This window comes from Enoplosus armatus, chromosome 24 (assembly GCF_043641665.1).
Source record: "Enoplosus armatus isolate fEnoArm2 chromosome 24, fEnoArm2.hap1, whole genome shotgun sequence".
NCBI lineage: Eukaryota > Metazoa > Chordata > Actinopteri > Centrarchiformes > Enoplosidae > Enoplosus > Enoplosus armatus.
The window spans coordinates 199,964-217,331 of record NC_092203.1 but is presented as its reverse complement, the minus strand read 5'-3'; the positions used below and the strand labels follow the sequence as shown (position 1 = coordinate 217,331).

At 40.7% G+C, this 17,368-nt stretch overlaps 1 protein-coding gene across 2 annotated transcripts; it reads left to right on the top strand.

Annotated features, from left to right (window-relative positions):
• Window positions 1-1,380: 1,380 nt before the first annotated feature.
• On the top strand, window positions 1,381-14,752 carry LOC139306622 (chloride intracellular channel protein 4). 2 transcript variants are annotated; one of them, XM_070930522.1, is made up of 7 exons: window positions 1,381-1,418; window positions 6,266-6,290; window positions 9,561-9,670; window positions 9,982-10,107; window positions 13,621-13,727; window positions 14,312-14,493; window positions 14,591-14,752. In XM_070930522.1, the coding sequence occupies exons 1-7, from the start codon at window positions 1,411-1,413 to the stop codon at window positions 14,750-14,752; spliced, it is 720 nt and encodes a 239-aa protein (XP_070786623.1). In that variant the 5' UTR covers window positions 1,381-1,410. The 2 variants fall into 2 exon arrangements, with proteins under 2 accessions (XP_070786623.1, XP_070786622.1); XM_070930521.1 differs by lacking the exon at window positions 1,381-1,418 and having other exon boundaries at window positions 6,228-6,290; window positions 14,318-14,493.
• The last annotated feature ends 2,616 nt before the right edge of the window (window positions 14,753-17,368 follow it).

Genomic DNA, 17,368 nt, shown 5'->3' with positions numbered 1-17,368 from the left:
AATGACGCAGAGCATGTTCAGGACTCAGGCTATCTTGTAGAAGAGTCAGGAGAGGGTACACAGTTGTCTGTTGATATCACAGACAAAACAGAAGTTGTTACACTACCCACTAATGGTGAGGTAACAGAAAGTGAGGATCCAACAATATATATGACCCCTGTGACAATAGGTGTTATATATGACAATAAAGATGGAATAAAAAACAGTGACGAGAAGGACAACTCAGAATCCAGCAAACAGGAAGTTGAGTCCATTAATAACAACATCACCTGGCAACAGAAGAATTGCATAGAGGCAAATGTTGAGAATGAGGAAACCAAAGAGTTTGTGAAAGATGCAATGTTCACTTCTGATGATGTTCTAGACATAGGGGGTGAAACAATTCAAGAGGTAGAGCAACCAGACTTTGCCTTTGTACTCTCTGAAGAACAGTCACAGACAGAAGGAGGGATTGAGGAAACAAGAAAGGTAGGGATCAACCAGCAGGAGCAAGAAGAAGAGCAAGTGCGACAGGTTGGGGTTAATACTCTAACAGTGATGGATAGGGGAAGACAGAGTACAGAAGAGGAGGGGAAGATGGGTGATAATGTGTTTAGAGAGTCAATGGGTGAGGAAGAGCACAGAGGAAAATGTGATCTAGAAATGCAAGAAGAGAAGATTGTTCAAGGTCAAAAGCAGGCTACAGAATGTCTTCAAGAACCAGTACTACAGTGTTTGGAGGAGGTAACTTTAGACACACAGCAAAATGTGGATTTGGACGTGGTGGAGGAGGCCTTTGAACTGGAGGAGGGGGGTGAAGTTGAACCTGATAAGCCAGGAGGTGAGGTCACAGAGAAGAATGAGTCTACAGCAGAGGAGGGAAGTGATTTGCATGAACATCCTTTGCAGCTCTCCAAAGAAGCAGGGACAGACTGGGTGGAAACCTTGAGAGAACAGTTAAGACAGCAGGCCCTTGTAGAAGATGAGAAGGGAGGAGGAGCAGAAGAAGAAGCAATGGATGGAGAATTAGAGATGGCGGAAGAGCCTGTGACTGTTTTAGATGATGAGATTGAAGATATAGAGGAGAGTCTGACTAGAGAACTTGAAGAACAAAAGCCTGCCACCATTACAGCCCCTTCTGAAGATACTGTTGTCAAAACAAAAGATGAAGATGATAAAGCACTGCAAGGAGAGAAGGTTGAACCCAGTAAAGAGAATGATGAGAAACAGAAAGATGAAAAAGGAGAGATAGAGTTGGATAAAAATGGAAGAGTTAAAGGACTGAAGCAAGCAATGGAGAATGGGATCTTGTGTCCTGAGCCGCAATCGTTTAGGAAAGAAGAATGGGGGACAGCAAGAGTGCTGTCATCCAGGAGAAAAGATAATGACTGGATTAAAAAAGATCAACCAGAGGAAGAGAGAGCACCAGACATGAAAGACTGGAGGAAAGAACTGAGGCCTGTGAGAAAAGACATCTGGGAACCTGAGAGGGGCAGAAAAGAATGGTCAAAGAAGGAATCATCTCCAGAAGAGAAAAGTCCCCCAAGGAAGGAAGACTGGATAAAGGAGTTGAAGTCAGTAATCAAAGACGAATCCCTGCCCAAAAAGAGGGATGAGCAGCTGAAGAAAAAGCGAGTGGTGCTGTTGGAGGATGGCCATTCGTACATCCCCCAGCGGGAGGAGATGACAGAGGAGAAGAGAGGGGAGGTGAAACTGATCTCACATAGGAGGGTGGGGAGCCCTTTGCCTCCTGTGTGCAGGAACAACAGAACGCCCCAAGACCAGGACTACGAGATATCACTCTATGTTAAGGTAATGAACCATATGAACCAACTCTTCATGAGAAAAACAAGGGTTCTTCCATGGTTCCTTGGTCAAGGTAACAGACCATAATAATTTTAATGATTCTAGCACAGTAAAATGACTTTATGCAGCTGTATCTATATTGACTAAAAAGTCAAATTCAACTCAAAGCTTTGCGATTAAAAATTAAACACAGTATAAAAGACAGCAATAAAGAGATGATAGCTCATCTAGTGAGTTTAAGGGCTGTGGTCAGGCTGACAATAGTACTGCATTTAAAAATACAACTTCCTCATTCATTCCAAAGAAACCACTGCCTTGGTAGAGAAGAAGTCCAGATGCAGAGGTCTCTGGCTAAAAATGCAGACATCAGACATCCATAGCACACACAGAATGCGTCATACAAACAGAAGAAGTAGTCAAGATAGCAGTAGTCGAGATGTGCCGTGCACAGAGTTGATGCACATCATTTGGAAATAGAACAATGGCATCCACTGACGAGTTGACATACATCAACCCATAATGAAGTTTACCGAGATGCTGATTCCCTGTTTGTGTTTCATCATCTCATTGGTACCTGAAGCAACCAATGCAGTTGCTTATATTTTTTTTACTACTACTATTTTTGCTCTGATTGATAGGGAGTTAACACTGACACAGAAACAAACTCCTATGCTCCATGCAATATTTCCATTGATTTGTATTGTGCTGAATGTGTTGAAGCCCTGTGATCGACTGTTGACCTGTCCTGTCTCTTGCCCAATATCAGCTGGGATCGGTTCCAGCCCCCCCTGACCTTCTAAAGGATGAGCTGGTATAGGCCAATGGAACCTTAATATCTTTTGGATAGAACACAAACAGCCAGATGATTTGGGGCAACTGCAGCTGAGTGGCAGTGCACTTGCATGTTCTGGCACTGGAGGCCCAAATGTGAGCGGGCTCCATATATTGCTGCCTTAAGGCAAATTCTTTGAGAAATGTAGACTTTGGACAATTTGGGCTGAGAAACAACATGTTCCAATAGGCAGCACATAAACAGCTCTGGACCAGTAAACTTGGACCAGTTTTGGAGCATCATTCATCAGGAGCCTGGCATGACTCTGGCAAACACAAATGCCGGATTTACACTGCTGTTGAGCCAAGCCATTTTGGCTACAGGGTTATGGACATAAGCCCAGGCAGGCAGTCCCGTGGCATGCCTGTTGATAAAAAAAGAGCAGCACCACACATGGCGTTCTGAGTGGAGGAGTAAGAAATAAACAATATAACTGAAACAAGTAACCGTACTATCATGTGAATGTACATTTATGTACATATATAAGATAAGGTTCCAGGAAGTTCTTGGCTGGCAATACATCCATGGTAAATACAGAGAGACAGAACTGCGATTTTTGAGTTTTTTAATTAGTTAGAGAACAGAGTTGATGCAACTCTCTCTCTCTACATGGCTCTGGAATACAGAGAAACCTGTAGGTATACGCCAGAAGGGGGAGACAAAAGTTCTTTAAAAAGGCGCCTGTTTTTGCTGTGAGTTAATACTTAATAAAAGTATTGGCACAAATCTGCATATTTCATGCAGACAAGAGATTTATTAATCCGACACTACAATGGTTGTGTGAAATAGTTACTTTTTGCCTTCTGATTACAAACCCTCTGGGGTGCTGTGGTTATCTTTGGCATAGATGCTGCCCTTATTGGCACATGATTGTGTGTGTGTGTGTGTGTGTGTGTGTGTGTGTGAGAGAGAGAGAGAGGGAGAGAGAGCAAGTTAGAGAGAAACGCCATCTTGATCTGCTTACCTTATCCCATTAAGACAGTGATCCATCAGGCATGGTAGCCTACATTGCTTTGTGCATGCAGTTCTAAAGGAAGCTTCTAATGGTTAGGTCTTGTTTTTTCCACCCTCTACATGCTTGTGCTTAAACTTGAACAATGACGTACATGTCATCTTAACCTGCACACATCTACACACACAGAGGTCAATTTTGTTCTCTGATTCAGCAGCACATTGCTAACTGAGGCAAGAGTAAAAGAGGGCAGCCTTCTGACAGCCAGCAGAGAGGTTTAACGCCAAGGAAAAATGTACTAATATCTGAGAGCTGCTTCACACATACACACAACAAACTTGTTCTCTGTGGGAGCTAGCATTGAAACAATGGCCTCCTTTGTCAGGGACTCTGTTGGCAGCACAGACTGAGGTAGATGGAAATATTATGGAAAGGTTCAAGCGTCCCTCTGTGACATTGGACTCAATGGCACTCAAGGTATGTCACTGACTAGTTCTTTCAAAATTACATGATTACAGGGACAAGACTAACTATTTTGATTTTGACTTGAAATATAGTAAATGTATTTTCTGTTGTTGTCTTGTATGACACGGGGCTAGTTTTAGGGCATCAATAACTGAATAACAGTGCTATGCTGCTGCCAGTAGCATGCAGGGTTAATCTCTACATTCTCACTCTGTAAGCTGATTAGCCGGCTGTTTGGTGCTGAGAGCTGTGGGCACAGCGTTGCTGAAAACAACACATGCTCACCTCAAACTAAGCATGTACAATATCTTTAATAGCAAGGAAACAATCTCAACAAGTACCAAGGTTAGACTGATAAAGGTTTACTGGGTTTTGATATATAAGGCTGATATAGGGCATCTATTAAAATCTGATCTGTTCCACTTGCTGTGGTTCACTGCTGATCTGTTGATCCAAGCTGTCCCATCTACTTGCACTTCACTCAGCCTCACCCCCTACCTGGCCCCCCTTCCTGTCGACAACCTTTGTTGACTTTTTCATGGACCTAATTTACTTACCTCTCTCTGGACTTATTATATTGATCTTTTAATTTGATCTTGTTATTTCTAAAATGGACATACTATAGCTCAACTTTCTTCCATTTTCTCTGTAGATTTTTTGTGAAGCTTTCTTAGTCTTAGGAAACCATTACACATGGCGGGTTTGATGGCTGATTCTAATATTTTCAAAATAATTCACAGGCTTTTATCAGTGGCTCGTCAAAAATGTCTTCGCCATGTAGGGTTCCAGTGGAAAATTAAATTTAAAGGCAATTGCTTCAATAAACTAAAGGTTTAAGCTAACAACTTACTTTACACTTAATAGCATCGATCATCTCAGTGGTCTCTCTGGAGCTTCTCTCTCGTCTATTTTATTTTGCAAAATATTTTTCTGATTGTAATTGTGATAATAAAAATTTTAGAGAGTTTTACCGGCACAGCACCTCTATCTACACTATTTTCCCTGGAGATTTTGACTTCTGACAAGTTATTCTGGGTACAACTAGTGGCCGCTTCATGTGTCAAGTAAAAAAGTCCACATTGAATGTACTCAGCATAGACATAAAAGAGAGAAAACGAAAGAGGCATCTCAGCTGCTGTGGGTGTGAAAAAGATCTTTCCATCCCTGCTGCAACTCACACTCACACTGTAAGCATTGTGTGTGTGTTTGTGACGGAGCAGAGATTCCACTGCCACCCACTCCTCTGAAAAAAAAGGATCTTTTACACTGTTCTGTGCCTCCCAACTTCATACAAACACTAACCTCATATCAGATTATAACGTCTATGTAAATTGAGACCTAATCACAGCAGAAAGTGGTTTAGTGACTTATTGCAGGGCTAGCTGATGATGTTACGGCTAATACACAGGCAAGCAGGGAACATGCTAGCACTATTTAGTCACAACATCTGTCAGCTTGTTCATGTTTTCTCTGTACTGTAACTAATGTTAACAGTCAGTTAGTTAACTTGTTGACTTGGTCGACAAGAAAATAACTTCACACAGTTTATTCATAAGACTCATTTTGCTACTAATAAGCTACAATAGCTTCCTCCATTTTGGAGTCTCAGGCTTCCCATTACCTCAAAGGTCAGCTCTGTCAAGACAAATTGAAATGAATTGATTCTGTCCTGAAATTTTGCAGTTTTAGATCTTGTGTGTTATCATATATGTTCAGTACATGATAACACCACAACCCTTATCGTAACCTCAACCAGAAACCACCATTCACCCCGGAATGTAGAGCTTCGCTTTTTGTCCCTACAGGGACACACACACACACACACAAACACACATATTTTCACTTGAGACAGTGTTTAATATTTTCTCTGACAAAGAGGGATTGTGTGTGGAGGAGACACTGACATACCAGAGAAAACAGAAAAAAATCAAACAGGCAGTCCGAGGAGCTGGCAGATGGACATAGAATCAGATGGACACACAGACATCGTGCTGGTTGGTGGTTATCATGGCTTTGTTGGAAGATAACAGGACTGCTTTCATGGATTAACTAAACATGGATTGCATTATATTTGTCCTGAGCTGAAAATGTAACTTTTGGGTTTGTTTTTTTGTTTTGGTAAGAAGTCTTTTGAGTGTTTTGAGTGTGAGCATTCACTCAACATTTCAACCCATTTGGACTAGATTGTTCACCATGTCCTGGTATGAAACTGCAGTAAGAAAACTGGGCATCCCTACCATTGAGCTGTTTGTAAAGGTAAGCAATGTTATAAACCTCTGCAAATCCTCTCTTAATTCTATTAGGTGTTTTTGAACAATCACTGCTCATGCCTTTCAATTATTCATACAGTATCCATACATGGCATGTATGGTTGGGGTATGGTTAAGGGTAAACAAATTAACTCACATGGTTGAGGTTAAGAAAAGGTTGTTAATGCCGCATTAATTGTTACATTAGCCAATTGCCTACTTCTGTCCACCTGATGAATGTAGGTCCAATATTCACTCTCCTTTTAGCTCCGGTTTGGTCTCTACCAACTCCTGAGGAAAATATCTGGCTGTTTACAATGCAATACAATGACTCCTGGTCCCTGACCTTTGACCCCTTCCAAGTGGATGCTGGTGTTGTGACCTAGAAATATTTGTACCATGGTTCATGGAAACATAATAGACCATGCATTTACAGAAGGCAGAAGGATCTAGTTTTACTAAATTTTTTACATTATTTAATTATTGTTTTGGTCAATTCTCTAATTCTTAGGCAGAGAGTGTATTGTTATAAAAAGTTCTATGGCTCATTATTCTGGCCATTATTCAATGCCATAACTCAGCAACAGAAGGGGAGATATTTCACATTTGGTTGGATACTGAATTAGTAATCTTGTGAGCACACCTTGAAACTGCAGTCATTGTATACATCTTCTGTGCTGCCGGGTTGAAGATGTATGTGTTAAGCATCCACATTTTAGAATTTGCAGCTGCATCCATATTTGAAGCATTTTCTACTGTCATGGCTACAACTTTGTGTTCTATCAGCATCAGCTTTATTGGCCAAACATGTGACCACATTCAAGGAATTTTACTCTCAATTAACTTACACTAATAGACGTACAGCAGAACAAGAACAGCAAAGCTTAACAAAGTCAAGTCAAATCAATTTTTTTTATATATCACAAATCAAAAAATTGCAGAGAGAAAGAGAGGTACAAACGTCCACTTGGACTCAAGGATGAACTGATTAGAATTTAGTGGTCAAAGGTCAAGGTCACTGTGACCTCACAAAACATCTTTTTGGCTCATGAATTGATGACCATATTTCACAGTTTGTCGGACAATGAATTGATGACACTTTTAACTCAAAGGTCGAGGTCACTGTGACCTCAAAATGACATTGACAAACACCATAACTCAATCCATCTTTACATAGTAATCAAGTACATGTGTACCATTACAAAATCTGAGCATGAAATCAAGAAGTCATGCTCTCAAATTGAAAGACCACACTCTTGAATAAAGGTAGGAAGAAAGGCCTATGCCCTGCTAAAAAGGCAGACTGGGCAGCACTTTGTCAGGCTTACTAACACACCATCCAGTATCTTCCGGTAGTCGCCTACGTTCACTTTCTCCAGAGTTTGACCCTGCTACACAGTTGATCCGTGTGGCTGGCCGGCTCAGAGCTGCTAGGGACTTGGATCAAGACGCTGTTCACCCCATTGTTCTCGATACACATTCCCCCATTCACCAAAACTGGCCATACAAGATTGTGACCAACAGCTGCGTCACGCTGGAGCAGAAAGGGTATTTGCAAAACTGCGTAAGAAATACTGGGCTCTGCGAGGCAGGGAAGCAGTTCGTCGACAACAACAAAAGTGCACAGATTGTCGGTGCTGGTGTGCCAAACCCTATCCACCCAAAATAGTGGGCAAGGCTGTGTACCTTTAAACTAGTGTTCTATTCAACTGGGGTCGATTGCTTCGACTCATATCTCATAAAGGTAGAACGAAGAACAGAATTTCTTTTTCAAGTATTTGACCCTTTGAGCAGTATACGTGGACTTCTCTCAGGCATAGACACTGACTAATTTCTCATGGCCTTTATCGCCAGACAAGGACAAAGACATTTTGTGTGATCAGAGAACAAACTTTAAGGGAGGAGAGAAAGAGTTGAAGGAAGCCTTTTCTGCCCTAGAGGTAGAACTTCAGGCTAAACTGACCAGTGAACGGATCCAATTTGCCTTCAATCCACCAGGTGCCCCACATATCACCTGGTGGTTAGGAGAGGGAAACCCATTGTCTCAATTTGGGTTATGATAGTGGTTGATTTATTCCTTGCATAAGACAATATCACAAACCCATAGTCAGTGTAGTCTAAAAGATCACATCGTAATGACTCAATGGTCAGTAGTTGGTAGTTCACATGCTAACAGATTAGCTTGGCCACACAATTCTTTCCTTGCAGGTCCATTTAGAGTCTCCCTTCTGTCTTTAGGGTGTACCAGCAGAGATCTCAAGCTTTTTTTAAGGTGATGTCAAGGTTATGACCACTCCCTTACTGAACCGCCTGTTATTCAGTGACCAACATTCCATACCTAGGTCACACAAAGACAATTGAACCAATAACATGGCAACTGGGCAAACTCCATTTGCTGTTGAAGACCCTTGTGCTTTGGATACATTGAATGCATAACGTATGCGGTCCGTTCGCGGAGCGGATGTGCCGTGGAATGAATCTTTTTACTAGCTACACCTGCAGCGCACGTAAGCCATGTATAGTGCAGCACTGTGAATCTTAATTCACGGAGTTTGCGTAGTATGAGTTAACATCTACAAACTACATGTAAGGGATAAAGTTACTAAGCAACCGCCAGCTGGTGCTGGCAAAATAAGTGCTGACGATCAACGGGTGATCAAGACCCCACAGTGGAAGCCCTGTTTGATACAAAGTAACAGATATACAGTAGGACTACGTGAAATATAGACACTTTATGACCCATTTCTGTGTAAAAGGACCGGACTGACTGACCTATTTTTATGTCTGTAGAGTAGATCTCCGTGGCACATATGCCGTGCTGCTCTCATGCCTGGTGTAGCCAGTTTCATTGATTATAGTGGAAGTCTAGTGTTGCACCATCAGCTCCACAAACGATCCGCATACTTTACATGCTTAATGTAGCCCGCCTGTTAGATGCTGTTGAAAACTTGTGTATCATTGTATTATATTATTCCAGTGTTCAAGTGTTATTTTAAGTGCTGATGGATCCTACTTATTGTCTTATGATACACCCCTGATGGGAAAATTAATTCACTCATGTGATTGGGAGTGCAGATGAAATCCCATTAAACTATTATTACATGTGTTGTTTCTGTAAATTCTTTTGTGAGTTTGTACTTATTCTGCAGCTCATTTTAGGCACTGACACTCACTTAGGCTTTATATTTGGTCTAATGCATTCCCATTTCTTCACTGGCATGTGTCATCTCTTTATGTGCATGTATGTGTGTGTGTGTGTGTGTGCATGTGTGTATAGGCGGGAAGTGATGGGGAGAGCATTGGTAACTGTCCATTCTCTCAGAGACTCTTTATGATCCTGTGGCTTAAAGGAGTCATCTTCAACGTCACTACTGTCGACCTCAAACGGTAATAGACTACACACACATATGCCCTTAATGCCTGTTTTCCCTCTTGTGTACAATTTATCCTTAGGGACATGCAGAACATTCAGTGAAAAGCTTTTATCCTCTGTGCACGTACAGTCACTCTGGTTGAAATAAACATAACCAAGGATGTCCAAGGGAAGAGTAATGGATATAATTGTGCTTCAGTATTGGCATGAGGAAAATATATAGTATAAGTATATTTGAAATCCAAAGTGATAACTTGATAAACACTAACAGTGATATATCTCCATCCCCATTACAGTCTGTTTGTTTTGTGTTGTGTTGTGTCAGGAAGCCGGCTGACCTGCAGGACCTTGCTCCAGGAACCAACCCTCCTTTTGTGACCTTTAATGGTGAGGTCAAGGTTGATGTCAACAAGATAGAGGAGTTCCTGGAGGAGAAACTGACCCCACCACGGTACAGAAACACACATGTACATATGTACACACAAACTGAATATACAGTAGTTGGCCAGTGGAGGCTTAAACTGGAAATATGCTTCTCTGGGCTGCACATAATCAAACGTGTCCTTAAGGCATGCTTGGAGCTTGGCTAACTGATGAGGTTCTTCTGGCTTGACCGATAGATATAGCTGGGTATTGTCCGCATAGCAATGAAAATGTATGGAGTGTTTTCAAATAATATCTCCTAAAGGCCAGCTTAGTGCGGTTCCTTTGATGCCAATTAAATTTTCCACTCTCAATTTGAAGGTCATTTGTAACTTTCACCAGTGCAGTCTCTGTGCTATGATGAGCTCTGAAACCTGACTGAAAGTCCTCAAGCAACTTATTGTCATGTAGAAAGTCACACAGCTGGTTGGCGACTGCTTTCTCAAAAATCTTGGAGAGAAAGGGAAGATTAGATATAGGTCTATAGTTGGCTAAAGCCTCTGGATCAAGAGCGGGCTTTTTAAGAAGAGGTCTAATTACAGCTACTTTAAAAGGACTGTGGTACGTAGCCTTTTCATAAAGACAGATTGATCATGTCTAGTAAAGAAGTGCTGACTAAAGGTAAAACCTCTTTAAGCAGCCAAGTTGGGATAGGGTCTAAGAGACAAATTGATGGCTTAGATCGTGGGTCACTAACAGGCAGACCGCGGTCCGAGTCCAGACCTAGACGCCGTCCTATACGGACCCTGACCTATGATCAATAAATTGTTAAGGGATTTTAAATTTTGACGGGCCGCTGGTTTTGCGGATCAGGAAACTCACAGACCAATTGCATACAAGTTACGCCAGCCCACGTGATGCTACTCAGCCAATCAAATCTGTGCACGGGAGAGGTGAGAGGCGAGTGAACGACACAGGGAGAGAAGACGGAGAGACGAGTGAGCGGGAGGGAGAGAAGACATATTATTTATTGTGAAATTGGTTGAGACTGTTAAGATGTGAAACAGTTAACAAAGAAAAAGGGAAACTCAAGCTGCTGCTACACTTTATTTTGTTTTTCTAAAATTAAGCACTTTGTTTTAAGATGCACATTTTTTCAAAAGCTATTTTATTTATTTTCTCTCTTGTATTTTTAAATGCAGCCCTTCTTTTAGTTAATGAGAGAAGAACATTATACATATCTACAGTATTATATATCTGTATAGTTCAATGTTAAGTGACAATAAATATTGTCAAAATGTTTTTGAATCGTACTTTCTTTATTTGATTTGACAGTCAGTTGTTGATCACATGCAGACGTTGATACAACTGCTACGCTACTTCAATATATATCACACTAAATCACAACACAAGTTAGACATTATGATGTTCCGGACCTTTGCTTGGGGAAATTTTCTCTAACTGGACCTCTTTTTAGTTGAATACCCCTGGCTTAGATGAAGAAATGGTTTTAGTAATTTGATGAAGGTCAATGGGAGAAAAGCAATCTAAATATATATCAGGTTTTACAGCTGTTTCTGAGATTCCTATATTTGAAGGTAAGGTATTTTGCCTAATGGCGTGTAGTCCAGTAATAGGAATTCAAAAGTTATTAAATAATGGTCCGATAACAAAGGTTTCTGTGGAAAGACAATTAGATGCTGAATTTCAAGTCCATATGTCAGAACCAGGCCGAGGGTGTGATTAAAACAGTGAGTGGGTTTCTGTACCTTCTGACAGAAGCCAATCGAATCCAAAAATGAGATAAACGCAGCACCAAGGCTATCATTATCAACATCCACATGAATATTAAAATCACCTACCATAATGACTTTGTCTATTTTAAGGACTAAATCTCATAAAAACTCTGAGAATTCCGATAAAAATTCAGAGTATGGACCTGGAGCACAGTACAATATAACAAATAAGACTGGCTTCAGTGTTTTCCAGGTTGGGAGTGAAAGACTAAGAACAAGGTTTTCAAATGAGTTATGATCCAGTTTAGGTCTAGAGTTCATCAACAGGCTTGAGGCAAAAATGGCTGCAACTCCACCTCCTCGGCCGGTGCCTTGAGGGATGTGAGTATCAGTATGACTGGGCGGAGTGGATTCATTCAGGCTTACATATTCTTCATGACACAGCCAGGTTTCTGTCAGACACAGTAGATCAATATGATTATCTGATATTAACTCGTTTACTAATACAGCTTTAGATGACAGAGATCTGATGAACAGTCCACACTTAATTTTCCTATTGTGTTGGCCCATAGCAGTGGTGGTCTTAATTTTTATTACGTTTTTATTAATGACTCCTCTCCTTTTTATTTTTGAGTGAATCAATTTAAGTGGTCGGGGCAGACACAGTCATTATGGGGTTTTGGGTTGATAACTGCTCTAATGGAAGCGCAGAGAAGTGTGTAGGACTGCGACTCTGCCTCCTGGTCTGGACTCTGGGTTGTCACGGTTTTGGTTCACTTATAAAGTCGGTCAGATTTCTAGATATGAGAGCCGCTCCATCCAAAGTGGGATGAATGCTGTGTCTCCTCATCAGACCAGGTCTCCTCCAGAAAGTCCGCCAATTATCAACAAAGCCCACATCATCTGCTGGACACCACCTCGACAGCCAGTGGTTGAATGATGACATGCGGCTAAACATATCATCACTGGTATCATCATAGTTTTTGCAAACGTACACACCGACTCCACGTTAATTTTTGTGACCTCCGATTGGCGTAATCGGGAGTCATTACTGCCGACGTGAATAGCAATCTTACTGTATTCACTCTTATCCTTAGCCAGCAGTTTTAAATGTACATGTCCACTACAGAGACAATGCCACATTTAGCGATAATAAATAATAATAATAAAGAAAATGTAGAAGAAATCGGGAAATAGAAACCAATGCCTCGAAGAGGAAGTATTTTCCTGGGCTCTGCTAGAACATGTGTGGCAGTACTTAAATGTAACTATGCCCAAACTCTGAAATAAAACATAGAGAACACCTCCCAACAGGATGTTTGATCAACCAATCAGATTGCTTGATGCACAGGTCTGTACTCCCTTCTCTGCGCAGGTTCACGAAGACGTTAACTTGTGTCTTCGCAGAAGCATGATTTCAGCTTCAGTTAAACAATTACAGTTACACAAATAAATGGTGGGATTATGGCCCTTTTTGGTCTTTTTTTTAATGCAATATGTGATGTGATAGATATGATACTGCGGGATTGATTCATAATCATTCCAGATCAAGTAGGGTTTGGGGTATTAGTAGAAAAGTAGCAGGCCAGTAGGGTCTGTGTCCTGAAGCTGAACCGTGGAAGAAATGGCTGATAGAAACTGTATGGGCAGTACTTGCATATGAGTGAATAAATGATGCGCAATGTGAAATGAGTAAGGACATTCCTAGGAATGGTCTAAGGAAATGTTAAATCCATTGGATACCTTTTGACACTATATCCACTGTTTGATTGATAATACATTAGGAAATGTCAGTACAGTCCATGAGCATCAATTGTAAAAGAAATTAAATTCAACTGACTTCTCTTATGTGTCTTTAACATCAGCTACCCCAGACTGGCTCCCAAACACCCTGAATCCAACACAGCTGGCATCGATGTGTTTGCCAAGTTCTCAGCTTACATCAAAAACCAGAGGAAAGACACCAACGAAGGTAAAAGAGAGGATGTGTGAAGTACTTCTTCACTAATCAATATTTTTATATTAACAGTGAATAAAATGGCGGTGTTGCTTGTTGTGACCAACTGTCCTCTTTTAGCTTATTGTTTTGGTTTTCTGGCCTGCAAATCTCATCAACCTCATTTCCAGCAGGCAACTGTTTCCCGTGAACAAGAGTAAGAGTTTACAGCCATGCTAGCAGCTCTATGAGGCTGCACTTACACTTGTAGCACTTAGAAGTGTCCAGCTTTTCCACTGTGGTTTGTTCCCAGCTCCCTTGTGTGGTTGAAGTAGTAAGCACGCAATATCTAGTAGCTGTTCTTATAAGGTGATAATATGTCAGTATTGAGTTTTCTGCTTGTTCGGCTGCCCCAAAGTGGCCAAAAACATGCAGCTTTATAGTAATATTTGCATAGCTTTGGTGTGGTTGAGGTTCGAAGACCGAGGATGATTGTAGGTGATTCAGGATCATGTGATGTTCACATTGTCCCATTAGTTGGCCTCAGGGAGCAATCATATAATCTGATAAAGCAGAATCCATTTAACAACTACGCTTTCTCTCTGTACCTCAAACTGCAGCCTTAGAGAAAGCCTTGCTGAAGTCTCTCCGGCGTCTTGATGAGTTCCTGAGGACTCTCCTGCCTGAGGAGATTGATGCTGATGCCCCAGGAGACCTGCCTGAGTCCTCCAGGAGCTTCCTAGACGGGTCTGAGCTCACTCTGGCCGACTGCAACCTGCTGCCTAAACTACACATCCTCAAGGTTTCTTCAGCCTGATTTTCATATTGTAGGGAAAATTGTGATCTACAAGGTTCTTATTTGCTCCAAATGCAAGAGCTAATAATTTTTCTGTTTGCAGGTCGTAGCCAAGAAATACCGTGGCTTTGAGATTCCAGCGGAGATGACAGGGGTGTGGAGGTATTTAAACTGCGCCTATCAGAGGGAGGAGTTCACCAGCACCTGCCCCATTGAGAGGGAGATCGAATTTGCCTATCTGGATGTTGCAAAACGAATCAAATAAGAGGAAGAGTGGGAAATGATGGAAAGAATTGGGGTATATTCGTGGGATAAAATAGAGAGGAGGAAAATTACCCCAGTAAACTGTGGAGAGATGTTTCATGCTTACTTGTAGAAGTTGTACAGACAGTAAAAAAAGAAACATGACAAGAGAGATGAGTCAAGAAGAAGTAAGACATGGGGGAAAGTGGAAATAAATCCAACTGGTGGGTATTTTGGTGAATCCTGATGAATTTACGTGAAGATATAGGGGAGGAGGCTAAATGCATATAGGCTAGGCTGATCCAAACTAAAATTAAAATATCTATCAACTCCTTTTTAAATTTAATATATCTGCATCAGCTTGGAAGTGGAATGTATGTGTGTATATGTGTGTGTCTACAGTTTGTGTCTACAGTGTGTGTGTGTGTGTGTGTGTATGTCTGTGCTCTCACAGGTTGGGTTGCACAGTCTACTGTATCTTTATGCTAATCACTTTACAAATAATGACAATCAGTAATTAGATTCTTGCAGAATCAGAATTAATTCCAGATTTTTTTCACTTTTCAGACAATGGCAGGGCCAGGTTCACTGCAAAGACTAAATAAATAGCACAATGGACAAGCATTACTATTCAGTATTACTGTATTAGAAACCATTGAGTCAATTTTTAGCTAAAATTATTTAGACTGACAATTAGGGCTTGAATCTGCTAAATCATTTTATTCTATTTTTAAATAATTTCAACAGTTCTCGTGTGAAATGAAAGAGCATTACACACTATGTACTATCAATTGCATCCCTTCACTATATGCATTAGAGGAATTTTTGTTTGACATTTTGGGAAAATGCACTCATTTGCTTTCTTGCTGAAAGTTGGATGAGAAGGCGGCTACCACTGGCATGTATGTGCACTAAGGCTAGAGCCAGGAGTTGGTTAGCTTAGCCTAGCATAAAGACTGGAAGTAGGGGGAAACAGCTAGCATGGCCTGGAAGTCACTGGTCCGACCAACAAATAGTTCCACCATGTAACTCCTTGTAAAACCACAAACTGTTTTTAGATTTATGTTTTTGAACAGTGCATGTTAATTAGTGAGCTCTAGAGGTGCTGGTCGGTGGATTTGTTTTTTTTTACCTTTGGACAGAGCTGGGCTAGTTTCCAGTTGTTATGCTAAGCTAAGACCTGCTGGCTGTAGCTTCATATTTAGCGTACAGACATGAGAGTGATTTCATCTTATCTATAACCCCTAGCAAGAAAGTGAAAATGGTGATCCCTTTAAATGTGTCTGTAGTGCCTGTTTTAGTCAGAGCACTAGAATCCATCCATCCATGCAAGCTACTATGTTATCTTGTGTAATCTATGGTCTTGACCCTAATAACTGTCTTCCTATACATCTGGGTTATTATCACCATCAAACTATGAATGTGAAGCCTTTAGGGTTTTGGGGAGCACTGAAATTTCACATCTAGTCTTCCCGTGTAAAGGGCTGAGGGCTTATAACCAATAAACCTGAAACATTAAATATTTCATAGTATGCCTTTATAACTGCTAACTGAGTTATAGGTTATTTTGGTCCCAACATGGCCCACTGGACACTGTCTTCTATGCAATTATGTCCTAGCCTTATCTCAACCTTTCATTAAAATCTGAAAAAAGTTGTCCCAGTTAAAGTTTAGGGATTTTTGATTTGGTTTTGACCCATCAGACAACAAAAAAATATGACCCAATTTGTAATAAACTGGAATGATCATTTAAGTTTTGCTATTAAAAAGTGAGAGAAACACTGCAGCTGGAATGGGAGCAGAGATTTCACAGGCAGCAAACATTTTATTTTAATGTAATCCCCTACCAAATGTTGTCCAAATGTTATCTAATCTGCATCAGCCTGTGCATGACAAATTCAGCTCAAATTCAGTAATTGCAGAAACTACCAAAATAATAGTCAAGTTGTAATAAATCAGAATTATTATTTAAACCTTATTTGATGAAATCCATTAATAATTTTACAGACAACTGAACCGTGAACTGTGTTCAACAGTTCCTGTTTATGGTGTGCACCTTCTGCTCCCAAGGTCCAGTTAGCTCCTCCCACTGTAAGTGTACGCACACTGTATAAAATACATCATCTGATTCCATTTTCTTCATTGAATATCTCTGTCTTAATGTTAATGATGAATCAGTAGTCAGTGTTTAATGTCAAGGCCTGAGCTCAGAGCCTTTTCTATTTGTACATGTTATAAGCAGTTCATTTTACTGGATGTGTGCTCTCTGTACTAATGCAATGATACTATTTAGTCATATTGTGATCTTCTATGACTGATACTTATTTTGTGTCTAATGCTACTGGATGGCTGAGTAGAGGCAGGCCTTGGTGCTGGTTGGTTTAACTGGTGATGATGACATTTTGATTGACACATTATGTAGTTCAAAAGACCACCATTATAATACTGTTTTACTCATCCAAAGTCCTTGCTCCTCTCTCTCATATTTTTAGTTGTAGTAGAAGTGTCCCTTTCAGCATTCACCATTTTCAGTACAACATAGGTGATAGAGTTATATTCATGTCATACAAGATTCACCTTTATCAGTTAAAAACAGTGCCTCCTGCCTTGGCAATTTACACATTTTAGTAACAAAACG

What these genes read in the sequence shown, in the direction of transcription:
- LOC139306622 (XM_070930521.1), top strand. Translation starts at nt 6,228, where the DNA reads ATGTCCTGGTATGAAACTGCAGTAAGAAAACTGGGCATCCCTACCATT. An exon ending in ACTACTGTCGACCTCAAACG is followed by an intron (nt 9,671 to 9,981) that starts GTAATAGACTAC and finishes GTGTTGTGTCAG; the next exon opens with GAAGCCGGCTGACCTGCAGG. An exon ending in GAGAAACTGACCCCACCACG is followed by an intron (nt 10,108 to 13,620) that starts GTACAGAAACAC and finishes CTTTAACATCAG; the next exon opens with CTACCCCAGACTGGCTCCCA.